At 52.3% G+C, this 14,213-nt stretch overlaps 1 protein-coding gene across 1 annotated transcript; it reads left to right on the forward strand.

Moving 5' to 3' along the window:
• Nucleotides 1-10,554: 10,554 nt before the first annotated feature.
• LOC125281255 (uncharacterized protein CXorf49 homolog) lies at nucleotides 10,555-14,213 on the forward strand. Its single transcript, XM_057303333.1, has 5 exons — nucleotides 10,555-11,814; nucleotides 12,455-12,599; nucleotides 13,142-13,221; nucleotides 13,484-13,529; nucleotides 14,173-14,213. The coding sequence occupies exons 1-5, from the start codon at nucleotides 10,555-10,557 to the stop codon at nucleotides 14,211-14,213; spliced, it is 1,572 nt and encodes a 523-aa protein (XP_057159316.1).

The raw sequence follows: 14,213 nt of genomic DNA on the forward strand, positions 1-14,213 counted from the left end.
AAAACAGTGCAAGAGGGTTCCGCTTTCTCCACATCCTCGCCAACACCTGTTATTTCTTGTGTTTTTGATTTTTGCCATTCTGACAGGTATGAGGTGATATCTTATTGTAGTTTATTCATGCAAAATCTTAAAAGAAATCATCACCCATAGTACCTGGAGGATGAGTCCCATCAAAACAGTGTATCAAACCAAGAAAAAGGAAGACATGAATTCTAGGAAGCAGAATATCCCACTTAGGGTCTTAGCAAAGACGTGCTCTGAGTCAACATAACACTCTTAGCCAATAAAGATTGAAGCAGGACCTAGGAAGGTGATTTCCAAGAACAAAGAAATGGATATAGTTGAAGATTTGAAAAACATTGCCGATAGGCTTATGACAGAAATGTGAGCTCTTGAGGACAGGAACTTCATCTGTTTTTCTTAATGATGACGTTCCACGTTTTAGTACAGTACCTGGCACGTGGTAAGCCCTCAATACAGACTTGTTAAATAGAAAAGAGAGGAAGAGTGCATGAGAGGAGAAGAATTTGAGACAACAAGTATACGGGACTGTTTTAAGGAGTGTTTCTGTAAAGGTGAGCAGAGAATGGTGTAGCTTGAAGGGAAAGTAGAATCAAAAGAAGGTATTTTGGGGCGCCTGGGTAGTGCAGTCGTTAAGTGTCTGCCTTCGGCTCAGGGCGTGATCCCGGTGTTCTGGGATCGAGCCCCGCATCGGGCTCCTCCGCTGGGAGCTGCTTCTTCCTCTCCCACTCCCCCTGCTTGTGTTCCCTCTCTCGCTGGCTGTCTCTCTCTGTCAAATAAATAAATAAAATCTTAAAAAAAAGAAAGTATTTTTATTTATTTATTTTTTTTTTTTAAAGATTTTATTTTTTTTCTTTATTTGACAGACAGCCAGTGAGAGAGGGAACACAAGCAGGGGGAGTGGGAGAGGAAGAAGCAGGCTCCTAGTGGAGGAGCCTGATGTGGGGCTTGATCCCATAACACCGGGATCATGCCCTGAGCTGAAGGCAGATGCTTATCGCCTGCGCCACCCAGGCGCCCCAAGAAAGTATTTTTAAATTAGGAAAAATGACAACATGCTTGTATGCTGCTGGGAATGAGAAAATAGAGAAAAACATTTAAGAACGAGGAAAGTTTTCTTCTGTTTGCTTGCATATTCTCAGAGGAGTGGGAAGCAAAGTCATCAGGTGAGAGTGAAGATGGTTCCTGATCAGCAAGTACCCCCAGTATCCTGAACTTGCCTGGATCTTCCACTCATCTTCTTATATGGAACTTTTCATAGTAAAATGCTGTGAAAAATTAAAAAGCAATGCTTCTGTTTATAAAAAGGCATGAAAAAAGAGTGAAGGCAAACTACAAACCAGAAGGAGATATTTCTATTACATGAAATCATCAAAGAATGATAGAATACATAGTGAACTCCCACAAATAAGTAGGTAAACAACCCATGGGGAAAATGGGCAAAGCATTAAATAGACACCTCATAAACAAGAAAATCCCCAAGGCCACGTATATGAAAAACCGCTCAATATTATTACTAATCAAGAAATTGCAAATTAAGGGGCGCCTGGGTGGCACAGCGGTTAAGCGTCTGCCTTCGGCTCAGGGCGTGATCCCAGCATTATGGGATCGAGCCCCACATCAGGCTCCTCCGCTATGAGCCTGCTTCTTCCTCTCCCACTCCCCCTGCTTGTGTTCCCTCTTTTGCTGCCTGTCTCTGTCTCTGTCAAATAAATAAATAAAATCTTTAAAAAAAAAAAAGAAATTGCAAATTAAAACTACAGTGAGATACCATTTCACTTTCACTAGATTGGCAACAATTTTGTAGTTTGTTAATATCAAATGTTAATAAGAATGTGGACCAACTGGAACAGTTAAACACTCTTGATAGGAGTGTAAATTAGTATAATCACTTCATAAGAAAATCTGGCATGATCTAGTAATGTTGGAAATGTGCCTCCACTATGAGTTGACAATTCAAGTCCTAAGTATAAACCCTGGAACACAGCTTCCCAGCCATTTTATTCTACGGCCCACACAGGAAATACAGTTTGTATGACACACAGGAGTAAGAGGACAAGGTTGTTCAGGGCCAGAGCCAAGAGATCCAGGGGCTGTGGTCTGGCTGCCTCCAGGGCTAAAGGGGTCTCAATGTTTCAGGTCCAAAAGTTGGAGGACTCTTGCACATAGGCACCAGGAATCATGCTCCAGAATGTTTATAGCAGCAATGTTTGTAATATCCCCCACAAAGAGAAACAACCTGAATGTCCATCAATAGTAAAATGGATATGTAAATTGAGATACAGTTGATTCTTGTTATTTGTAGAGTTCATATTTGCAAATTTCATTTGTGACTCCAAACCAATGCCAGGGTGCTTTCCTTGTCACTTGAAAGAGCAGTGAAAAATTTGAGTCACTGGAAACACATGTATGTTCCCAGATGAGGTCAAACAAGGTGACACTTTCCTTCTTCTTTCAGTCTCATACTGTAAGCAAGTGTCCTTTCATGACGTAGTTAGTGCCATACATTTTGCATTTTTGTGCTTTTGTTGGTTACTTCACGATTAAAGATGGCCTCCATGCTTAGTGCTAATGTGCTGTCTAATGTTCTTGAATGAAAAATGACTGTGATGTGCCTTATGGAGAAAATATTTGTGTTAGATAAACTGTTCAGGCATGAGTTACAGTGCTGTTGGCTGTGAAGTCAATGTTAATTAATTAATAATGCCTATTAAACAAAGTGCCTTTAAACAGAAACACAAATGAAATATGGATATGCATTGATCAGTTGCTGAAATGTGACCAGAGGATCATAGGAACTTGAAATTCTATTTCTCTTAGGAGCAGTATTTCAGGATTGCCTAATTCAGTGTTCATGGCAACTTTATAAAACATAACTACCATAATAATGAGAATCTACTGTATATTCACTTGGTGAGATAGTATATGGCAATAATGAACAATTGCCTGCCACGTGCAACAACAGGGATGAGTCTCAGTTCCACGAATTATTCCACTTGTATAAAGAACCAATGATGCCGCAAAAAACACGATGTTGTTAGGTTTATGAATCTACCTAGAAAATAACTAAAACAAAATGGAGAGAACAATGAAAACAAAGGATAGAGGTTACCCTTGAGGAGGGCGAAAGGAAAGGGATCGAGGGATACATGCAAGAAACTTCTAAGATAATGGTGATATTTGAAAAAACACTGCTATGAAAGTGTACCGAGGGAATGAATGGCCCCTAAATCTGTATCTCTGGCTCTGACCCCTCACTAGAGCCCCAGAACCAAATTTCTAAGTGCATTTCGGATAATTATACCTGCATAGCCTATAAGTACCTCAACCTTGACATATCCAAAGCCCGATCCCATCATTTTCTTCCCAAACTTGCTTTTTTTCCTGTGTCCCTCTGCTAGTGAATGCTCCCCACCATGAAATAACTCAAAAACAGGAATTTTAGTCATCTTTGACTTCTGCATCATCTTTGGCCTGTGGTGACCCCAAAAATATGTCCTTCAGATCTCCTGCTACAGGGAGCATAATGGAATGACAAGCCTTAGCTGCCACTTCTTTGGCTCCACCTACCTTTGTGCCAAGACTGCACATCCTCTGGGAAGCTCCCCGCCAGTGACTGAGCATGGCAGGGACACATCGCTGCAGGACAGGACTCCTCTTACTCTTGGCTGTGTGCTGGGGATTCCACGTGAGCCTGAATAAACTAAAGCCTAAACTTTAGCTTTAGAACTAAACAGCACCTGAGATTCTTCCTATTTGACCCCCCCCCCCCCGCCCCCTGTTCTCCCACATCTTTCTTACAGATGTCAGACCTGGATCACACTTTAAATAGCCTTACTGCCTACTCCTGCACTTCCCCTTTGCTCTTCACATGCCATTCCCCCATAATGATCTTTCACATCCAATCATGTCTTGGTACCCATGTTTTTGTAGGAACCAAACTAACCACAGTGGTAGTCAGGAGTGGTCTGAGTAACAGGCCAGAAGATGGGGTTTATGGACTGGTTCGCTCATTACCCAAATGGCAACAACACTACCATCCTGAATGTTAGGTGTGGTAGGGATAATTAAGAGCACAAGGCTTACTCCTGATTGCTTAAGGTTTCGCTTATACATACCTGGGGAAACATCCCAGCGGAGGGTTTCATCCTAGCTTGTGAGATGATTCGGGGCTTTGAATGGTATGAAGGGCGCAAAGTCCAAGGGAGGGCAGAGGTGGCTGGTCATCACTAAGTTGTGCTGATGCCCTGAAGAGACACAATGAGTAACTAAGGAACAGTACCAAAGAGTTAAGGGCTAACGGTGAGGCACACAGGGCTTCCTCAGTCACTTACAACAAGGCCCTTCCTCACAGCAGAGAAACAGCAGACACACTGAGGAGCCCACAGACGATGTGGTAACAATAGAAGTAAAACTTCAGAGAGGGTTACATCCTCAACCAACACAGGCACATTAGAGGAAGATCAGGGTCTTGTTTGGGAAAAGGCCAGATTCTGAAATGTAGCTTGGATATATCACCATACACGTCCCTGAGGAAGTTGGTTTTGGAAAAAGAGTTTTGTGTCTTGATGATGGTGATAGTTACATGATTTACCCACAAGTTAAAAATCAAGGTACTGAAAACCAACAAAGGAAAAAAGTTTAATTATGCCATAATAATTTCAAATTTATTATTTAAAAAATTTTAATGAGTAACATATAAACAAAGGGACTGATACTACCATTCAGAATCATGGCAGGCCTCTCAAAAGTGACATTGGAAATTAAAAAAACAGTGGATCAATGCCTTCAAAATCCTTGGGGGAAAATTTCAGCCTGCAATTTATACATCCAGGTATCAATTAAGTATGAGAGAAAGACAACCTCTGCCCATGCAAAGTCTCGAAAGAAGTCACCTACCATGTGCCTTGTCTCAGGAAGTACCTGGAGGATGTGTCCCTCAAAAACACTGTAGTAAATGACCAAAAAAAAGTAGGTTCCAAGAGGCCCCAGGTCATACTTGGGTGCCTAGCGAAGGAACGTCCTAGATTGATGCAGCACCCTTAGCAACGAATAAGGATTGGAGCATGGTCTGGGAAGGCATACTCCAAGAAAAAAGGAATGAAGATATTTGTAGATTTGGAAAAGATGGCTGATAGGTCTATGACAGAAACGGAAGTTGCTTTAGTCGAGTTCACCGATGGAGCTCCAGGTCTTAGAAGAGCTCCCAGCACGTGGCAAGCATTCAGTAACGCTTTGTTAAATTTGAACAAGAGAGGAAGAGTGAATGGGAGGAGAGGACGTTGATACATGAGTACAAACAACTTTTTATTTTTTTTAAGATTTCTTTCTTTCTTTTAGAGAGAGAGAGGGACCCCAATAGCCTCAACATGTCTAGATGTTCCCCGAATCGTCTCGCTTGACCCGAAAGCTGGCTGTTTCCTGAGCTCATTATTTTCCCTGAAGCGTTTCATTGGTGGTATTGAGTCTCTCACACACCTCTACCGCCATAGCGCTAAATCCTTGCATAATTCAGATCCCTTCAAGGTTGTCGAGATCCGCTTCATGGCCCTCGGTATGTTCTATCCTAGGAAATGATGACGTGGACGTGAAAAGAATGTGGAATAGAAGAAACAGAACAGATGAACCGAGGGGAAGGGAAGAAAAAAGAAAATAAGATAAAAACAGAGAGGGGTGCAAACCATGAGAGACTCTTAACTCTAGGAAACAAACCGAGAGTTCTGAGAGCTGCTGGAGGGGAGACGGGTGGGGGATGGGGTAACTGGGTGATGGGCATTAAGGAGGACACTTGATGAAATGAACACTGGGTGTGACATGCAACTGATGATGAATCACTAAATTCTACCCCTGAAATGAATAACACAGTGTATGTTAACTAAATTGAATTTAAATAAAAATTTTTGTTTAAAAAAGAGAAGGATGTGTAGCAACGCTGTTGAACGGAGTGCTCTGTAGGTGTCAATTAGTTCGAGTTAATAGACACGGCTGTTCAGGTCTTCTATATCCCCGCAAATTTTCTGTCTAGGCCTTCTATCAATTGTTGAGACAGAGCATTAAAGCCTCCAGATATCGTCGTTGACTGTCCTAGTTCTGCCGCCAATACTGTCAAGTTCTGCTGTATGTATTTGGAGGCTCTGTACTGATGGGCATCCGGTTTACCATTGCGATGTCTCCCATATCGGTGGATCGTTTCATCATTATAAAATGTCCAATTCTGTCTCTGGGAACATTTTCTGCCTTAAAAGTCTATTTTCTCTGTTGTTATTATGGCCACGACAGCATACGCCGGCTGCCGAGCTCTCAGGAATCATCCTCTGTCCTTTCTCTCACAGCGGGTCTATGGCAACTCCGGAAGTACATCCCCTGCCAAAAAAATACAGTTGAATCCCTGAGGCCTTACACCGGGTTGACCCGCTATACCTTGCGATCGATGCATTCAAAATACGGGTCAATTTACAGATGTTGTTTTGCTATGAGTTTGATACATTTCTCGTGTCTTTTTGTGCCTCTATTTCTCCAGGACTACCATCTTTTGTGTTAGAGAGATGTGTTCTCATACACCGTTTGATTCCTTTGTTCTGGGGCCCCACCCCCTGGGGCCTCAGCGCTCCCTAGCAAGACCCAGCATGTGCCCTGCGCCGATAGATGCCACGGAGAACGCTCCCCGCCAAAGCCGCAGGTGCCCCTCCCAGTGGAAGCCCTCATCTTCTCTCCTTAACCTCGCTGGGGATATGCCGAGCCTGATAAGGGAGAAAAGAAATTATACACCGAGCGAGTTGCAAGAAATAGCCGGTCTGTGCTGGCAGGAGCAGGGGAAATATCCCTGGGATTGGATGTGGAGGGCGCTGGATCAAGAGGACAGGAAGAGAAGACCGGATGAGCAGGTTTTACTGAGTGGGGGCACTCTCTCGTCCCACGGGATTTCCCATACTGGCAGGGACTCCAGGAGATGGAGTAAACTCACCACCAGAGTGGCCCTTCAAAGCTCTAAGAAAGCGATGGCCCACATGGAGAGAGGCGCGAGTCCCTGCCTTGGACTAGCAGGTGGCAAAGGAACAAAGAGTTTGAGTGAGGCAGGCCTGCTGGAATGGAGAGAAAACGGGAGGCCAGGCACGTGGCCAGATGGTTCTGCTCCATGGGAAGGCCGAGAGGACACACCATTCACCAGCGCCATCGGGAGTGTTCTGGTGAGAAGGGGCCCCAGCACCACCAAGAAGTTTGGCGGTTGCTCTCCTCTGCAGGCCGACGCAGATGATCGAAGGAAAGTGGTCCTGGCCTGGGCTCATCCCCATCCACGGGAATGATGGACTTCTGGTGTAAGAGAGGGCAGGGGCGGCTCCTGATCAAGAGACTACAGGAGACCATGTTTCCAGCAACTACCAGCAAGGTCAGAGGGGCAGTCAAGAGTGCTTGCCTGGCACAGAGCTGAGAGGATGGTTCCGACAGCCTGGCTCCCTCGGGGCAACGACAGCCAGAAAAAGGCAAGAGAGAGAGAGGGTGGTCGTCCCAGTAAAGAGTCGCAGTTTCTTGCTCAGTTCCTGGTCCTGAGCCAGTTTTGAGACTGGCCCCACTGACTGAAGAGGTGGAGGAGTCCTGAGGAGGAAGGGACTGGAAACAAGGCGGCGAGTATATATACTGTTGATGAGGCCGCTGTCCTTCTCTACAGAAAAGGACTGACATTTCTCAGGTGACGGTGCCCTGGGGAAAGAGGAAACCCCAGGCATGTCTAGGACTATTTGACACAGGGTCTGAGGTGACACTGATTCTGGAGCCCCAGAGTGTCACTACGGGGCCTGGTTAGACTGGGGCTTAGGAGACCCTGGTAACAAAAGGAGTTGGGGATAGAGATCCAGTCACGGACCAAGGCAGTGGTCGCTTCTCCAGTCCACAAGGTGACAATGGATACACGTGGCGGTTGGAGCAAAAACCCCCACATTGGGTCATTGGTCTGTGGGGTGAGAAGCTACCATGGTGGGGGAGGCCAAGTGGATCCTCTGACACCGGTCCCCACCGCAGGCCAAACTGCTAAGTTGAAACCAGTATCGGACCCTAGGGATTAGCAGAGATTCTGGACACCGGTGGAGGCCTATAGGATGCAACCGAAGAGGAGGCAGGAGAGCCCCAGGGATGACGAGAGTGGGGAAGGTGTGCAAAGGCTCCAGGATTCTGTCTATGGCGAAGGGGGACACGGAGGCTTCCCCTGGATCCATCGGTAATGTTTCCGGGGAGGGTGGGAGGTGGGTAGAGGGGATTCTGCTATATCCTTCGTCATCCATTTTAGCGTGTCTGAAATAGCAGCGTGACTTTAAGAGCCAATGGGAGAAGTGGGAGAGGGCGTTTTCCAGCCACAGGCAGGGGCAGTGGGGGGCGCGCTCGGGGAGGAGGCTCATCGCAGACTTAAGAGTGTGCCCAGTCTCCCCTGCTCTGTACGCTTCTCCAGCACGGAGGCTTCTCAGGTGCAGGCCCAGCAACACTGGGCCTTGGAGCTCACGCAGGCAAGAAGTGTTCGGGCACCCTGGGCCTCTCTTGGGGATCGGCCAGGGTAGGAGGCAGGAAGGAGAGGCGAGGGGCAGACAGAGGAGTATGAATGAGAAAGCGAGGAAGGAAAAGTATGAAAGGAATGGAGGGCCCTCGGAGTAGGGGTTGGGTGGCCAGCAAGGGAAATTCTAACACACCAGAAGACACACAGAAGCCAAGGGAGGGAGGCACCACTCTCCAGATATCAGGACTGCTCAGCTCAGAGAAGCTGGGAACCGGTAGTTTCAGGAAAATTGGAGAGACAACTGGCACCCCACCCCCACCGCCACCACCAGTGTTAGGCCTACTTAGTTGTGCGTTGCTCCAGACCTTTCTACATACTTGTACATACACCTCTACATACTCTCAATCTGGGAGTGGTTCGTTGTTTCCATTTCCTTATTTACAAATGTGTGTCCAGCTCCACTGGCCTCCCAATTGCTCTATTCAGTCACGAGGATACTCTGAAATCTGTGAACGTGGCCTCTCCTGTTCCTTTTGACTGCCGCCTTTCAAGTCTTCGGGATGCACACCTCCCACTGCTTGCATCCATTTCCTCACTGATGGGAATTTAGAGTGTTCCCAGTTTTTCTCATCACCAACATCCTAGTGCACATGTCCTTCCTTATCCACTACATGAACCAGCCGGCAGCAGATTTGCTGGGTGGTAGAGGGAACGTGCTCTTCTCTGCTTTAAGGTTTTCTGCTCAAAGCGAGGACTCTGGAGACAAACTGCGTGCTTTTGATCCTGTCAGGGATCCCAACAATCCTGATGACCTTGGGCCAGTGGCTGAACCTCTCAGTGCCCGTTTCCTCCCCTGTAAGAGGGAGGTAACAGTGGGTACTTCAACCCTAGGAGTGTCTTGTGAATGCGTGACTAGCTAACTACAGTGCTTACATGAGGGCCGGGCATGTCGTACCTATTGTGTAAGTTGCCTCGCATTGATTCTGCCAAATACCCTCCCAAAGGGCTGTTCTGTGCCACCGCCACCCCTTTCCACCGCCCCCCCCCCCCGCCTCCACCCCCAGCAGTGGGCAAAAGCACGGGTTTGCTCACAACCGCTCCCACCCTTGGAATGGTTCAGCTCCTTGATCGTCCAACTCTGGTTTGTGAACACCGATTCGAGGTTTTAGATCGCACCTCTGGAAGTAGTGATGGTGAGCATCTTTTGGTGTGTGTGCACTGGCCACTGGGATTCCCTCTTTCCTGAACTGCCTCGGAGGGAGGAGGGGCCGGGAGGAGGGGGCAAAGCCCAGCCTGTGCGCCAAACCCGCCTGCCAGCAAAGTTTCCTGAGCACAGAGCCACGAACCAATTGGATCGCCCATCGCGGTCGAGGGGTTGCGACAGAGGCCCAAATATGACAACGTTTCCTCTCGGGCCCTTCGCGGGGCAAGTATGCCACCCGTCCCCCGATCTTTGACTGCGGGCTTCCCGTGCCCACTTTCCCATCGGGTCCTAAGTGCCGCTGTGGAACACAGGCCGGCGATCGATTCCTCCGTGCGCTAGGTGCCTCACCTCCGTCCCGACCTTTCGTCTCCACGACCCCGGGACAAGTGCCGGCACAGCCGCCTCGGTGGCTGAAGAGACAGAGGCTCAGAGCCACGACTCCAAGTGGAAGGCAGGTTCTGGCCCAGGGGCGGCGGGACCAGAACAGGCGGAACCAACGCCCGAACTCGCGCACACCCAGCCCCGGACCCGAGCCAGGGCTAACCAAAGGCCTATTGGTTAGGGCTTTGAGGGGCGGGCCAACAAGGGGCGCGCTGGTTGGTGGGGGTGGGGGACGCGGACCAATGAGGAGGCCACGGTGCAGGCGTCAGAAGCGCGCGCAAGCCGCGCGTTGTTTGAGGCGCTCTCGTGCGGTGCCTGAGGTGACTGCCGGCGTTCCCAGGAGGCCTCGAGGCTCCGGTCGGTCGCACGTCGCGCGCCAGTCGCCTCGGGCCTCTCCCCTCTCGTCTGTGGCGCCGGGACCAGAGCGATCTTCTCCCTCGAACCGCGGCTGCCCGGCCTCGACGGCATGAGCGATCCCGATGAGGTGCCTGTCTCGGGAGCGGGCTTCGGCCCGGAGGGCGGGGAGCAGTCCGGCGCCCGCCCCGCCGGCCCCGGGCCCCCGCGGGCACCGGCGCTAGGTGTGGATGCGGGGCCGCCGCGCAGCGGCGAGGGCGAGGGTGGGTTCCCAGACGCCGAGTCCGAGCGGGAAGTGCTGGAAGCGGGAGGGCCGGTGCTGTGGGGCCGCGTAGGCCGCCCCGGCTCCCCGGCCGACCACAAGGGGGACGGCCCGGCCTACGCGTCGCACGTGGCTGACGAGTCCGCGGCGGACATCGTGCAGCAGCTGGCCGACCGCGATGCCCTGGGCCTGCGGAGAAACCGGTCCCCGGAGGGCGGCGCCGCGGCAGCGTCGGGCGGTTGGGCGGGCTTAGAGGCAGGGCCCGGCGGGCGAGGCGCGCTCGCTCTGGGCCGCGTGGAGTCGCAGCCGCCTTCCGCCGCCCCGCCGCACGTCGGTGGGCCCGAGGGAGGCCGAGCCTGGGGAACCCCGAAGAGAGGCGCTAAGAGCAGGTCGAACGTCAGGGTGGATCGCCGGCGGCGCTCGGCGGCCGCCAAAGGCCCGGGCGTGCTGCCTTCCGACCCCGAGTCTTCAGATGAGTTCAGTGAGATACAGCCGATGAGGGTGAGCATTCGCTCCAAAGAAGGAGGCCAGGCCAAGCCCAGCAGCCCCGAGGATCGCGGGGACACACCGAGACACTCGAATATCCACGTCAGGGAGAATTTCCTTCACACGCTAGGCTCCTTCCTGACCTCGGCTCCCCGCGGATTCACTTCGCTTGTGGAGAGGCAGGCCTTTGGCGAGCTGGACATCTCCCGCTCTAAGAAAATGCAAAGCGTGGTCTGGGGGAAGGGGGAGAGCAGGCCCAGCTACCAGGGAGCTGCTGCTGTTGCTGCTGCAGGCGGCCTGCCCGGGGCCACCTCTAGGAGGAAGGTGGCCCAGGAGAAGAAAACCCTAGGGGGGGCCTCCAAAGTGGCCTCGGGGAAAAGCTTTCCTTCCTGGGGGCAGACAGTCTCGGCAGATCCTCTGGAACCAGCCACGTTCCCCCCAATCTCCGGTGTCCCGCCGCTTGGGAGGTCCAAGAGGTATGCCCTGTTCCCCTTGGGAACCAAACAGTCCAAGCACATGGGCTCCGGGAAGAAATCTGCGGCCAGGAGGGCTCGGGAGGCAGAGCTGATGGCGGTCGCAGGAGAAGGCAGTGACTCAAACAGAGACGCGTTCCCCAAGGGCCAAGTGAGTAGGCCCCCCTGCTCCTCCTCTCCGGGGGAGGGGCCCCCTCCCCCTCCGCGCACTTCTTCACCCATGCTCCCTCTGTCCCTAATTCAGGGGTTGCCATGGGTGCCCCGGGGTCACTGGGATCACCGGGATGCCAGATCGGGTCGTGGGTCGTTTTCACAGGGGCAGACATTAACCTCCGATACCACGCGGTGTGTGCCTGGCACCATTCTGGACCCTTGGCACGTTTCCTGTCTCCTCCCCCGAGAGAGGCCCGGGATGAAGGGAGGGGAGGGCTGGTCGCTGATTGGAAGCCAGGAACCCCTTCAAAGTTTGGACCACGAACCTTCCATCTTTAGACTCATCGGCTTCCTGGTTTCTACTTCCTGGCTGGTCCCCAAGCCTTCCTTGCAGGGAGCCTGGGCTTTGTCAGTGCCCTACTCTTCTCCCTGGCCCAGCTCTGCCCCCTGGCCCGGGGCTGACTGAGGGAGGAAGCGCCAGCCAGACCAGCCTCTGAGTTCCCTTCCCTATTCCCTGCCTCACCCCAGCTCCTACACGCACACGTGTGCACACCTACACACACCATACACGCACACACGAACACCCCACATCCCAAGTCCAGATGGGTGAGAAATTTTTCTTTTAACTTCCAACACAGAGGCCAGAGCCATCTTGTTTGGTCATGCGCCGTGGAGAATGCAGCAGGGGCGACCTCTACACCAGAGCCCCCCAAGTTCCAGGAGGCTCAGAGCCCTTGGCCCCGAGCCAGGGAGACGTCCTGCCCAGAGTGCCTGCGCCCTCCAGTGAGTCTTGGGGGTGTCATGGGAGTGCAGGCGAGAGGAGATGAGGAGGGAAAACTCTGGCTCTGGCTCTGGCTCTGCTCGGGGCTCAGCTTTGGTCCCCACCTCCAGGCCTCCCTGGGGAAGCTTCTCCCAAGGAAACGGGGTCTCCTGAAGCCACATCGTCCCCCAGGTGGGGTTTGTGCAGCAGGGGTGATGCGTGGCCGTGTCCCAACGTGTAGCTCTGGACATGGACTTTCAGCAGAACAGAGCCTTTCTTCTGTTCAGTCCTGTTGGGCCCCGTTGCTCGCCCCAGGGGCTGGCTGTGGCTGCAGCTCTGGGAGAGTCCAAGCCAGAGCCACAGTCCCTGGGGACCACCTTCAAGGATGGGCTGCCCCTGGGGGACAAGGGGGGACGGGCCCAGAGACAAGGTTGGAGCTGCTGGCAGAGCAGCGGCCACTTGTTGCCAGCAGAGGGTGGTGCTGCTTCACGTTGGACCCTGCTGAGGCCCTTTGCCCCTCCCAGGGGGGCCTTGGAAGCTGGATTTGAAGTTCTTTCCCTTTCAGGTGACCAGGAGCCGCTTGACCACACCCCAAGGCCAGAGAGGCAGCAGCTGCCACCAGCTGGCGCCCAGGGCTGTCCTCGGGTAATGCTTCCTGTGGCTCCTAGAAATGCAGGCCCAAACTAGAGGGTGGGGTCCGGGTCTGGGCTAGACTGACATAGGTGCCTCCCACCCCCCGCCCCGTCTGCTCCCCACAAAGCGAAGGCGCCTCCTTTCCCCTGAGGAGCCTGTGCGGGTTTGGCCACTGGGCCTGGGGATGTAGTGCCTGTGGGAGAGGGGGAGGCGGAGGAGAGAGGAAGCCAGAGGATACTAATCGTTTCTCTCTCTCTGCTGTCTGCTGCCCTAGTGTGTCGTGCTACAGAGAGAAATAGACGACCTGAAGGAGCAGCTTGGTATGAGGACCCTCTGGCTGGGGCCGGGTTGGGCAGACGCAGGTGGGGGGGGGTGGACGAGGGGGTCCTCAGTGCAGAAGCTGGCATGGGCTGCAGGTGCAGGGGCCTCCCAGGGACCAACATTCCTGTGGGGAGGAGAACCCAGCAGGCCTGGCCCTGGAGCCTGCTGTGTGTGTGCGGCTCCATGTGTGCACAATCGGGAAAGTCCTGCCGCGACTGCGTGCGCAGTGTGCCAGCGGGAACAGGTCCCAGAGGTGTCCCTCTACTAGGACGTTTACAGATGCCTCCTTGATTTTCCCTGTAACTGCTCCTTGGTATGGCTGCGAGGCGCACGCGTGTGTGTGTGTGTGTGTGTGTGTGTGTGTGTGCGCGCGCACTGGTGTTGGTTGGTCACGTCTGAATGATTCCGATGTGCCCCAAAGCTTGAGAAGCACTGGCACGTTTGGTTCCCTTGGAGGACATATCCATATTTCATTGAGGTGGTGGGTGAGTGAGGCAGGCCCGGGGCTCTTTGGATAGGGGCTGGAGGGGGTTTCAGGTTGCAGGGCTAGGTGCTTCCCCATGGGGACAGGGGGATGGGCTTCTACCCCCCCACCCCCCACCCCGTGTCTGGAGGGCCTGCTTACGCCTGTCTCTGTTTCAGCGGCCATGCAGTCCCTGACTGACAAGTTCCAGAGCCTTTGA

Source organism: Ursus arctos, chromosome X (assembly GCF_023065955.2).
Source record: "Ursus arctos isolate Adak ecotype North America chromosome X, UrsArc2.0, whole genome shotgun sequence".
NCBI lineage: Eukaryota > Metazoa > Chordata > Mammalia > Carnivora > Ursidae > Ursus > Ursus arctos.

Coding starts and splice junctions, on each gene's coding strand:
- LOC125281255 (XM_057303333.1), top strand. CDS start 10,555: ATGAGCGATCCCGATGAGGTGCCTGTCTCGGGAGCGGGCTTCGGCCCG. Junction 12,600..13,141: donor CAGAGTGCCTGCGCCCTCCA/GTGAGTCTTGGG, acceptor TTTCCCTTTCAG/GTGACCAGGAGCCGCTTGAC. Junction 13,222..13,483: donor GCGCCCAGGGCTGTCCTCGG/GTAATGCTTCCT, acceptor CTGCTGCCCTAG/TGTGTCGTGCTACAGAGAGA.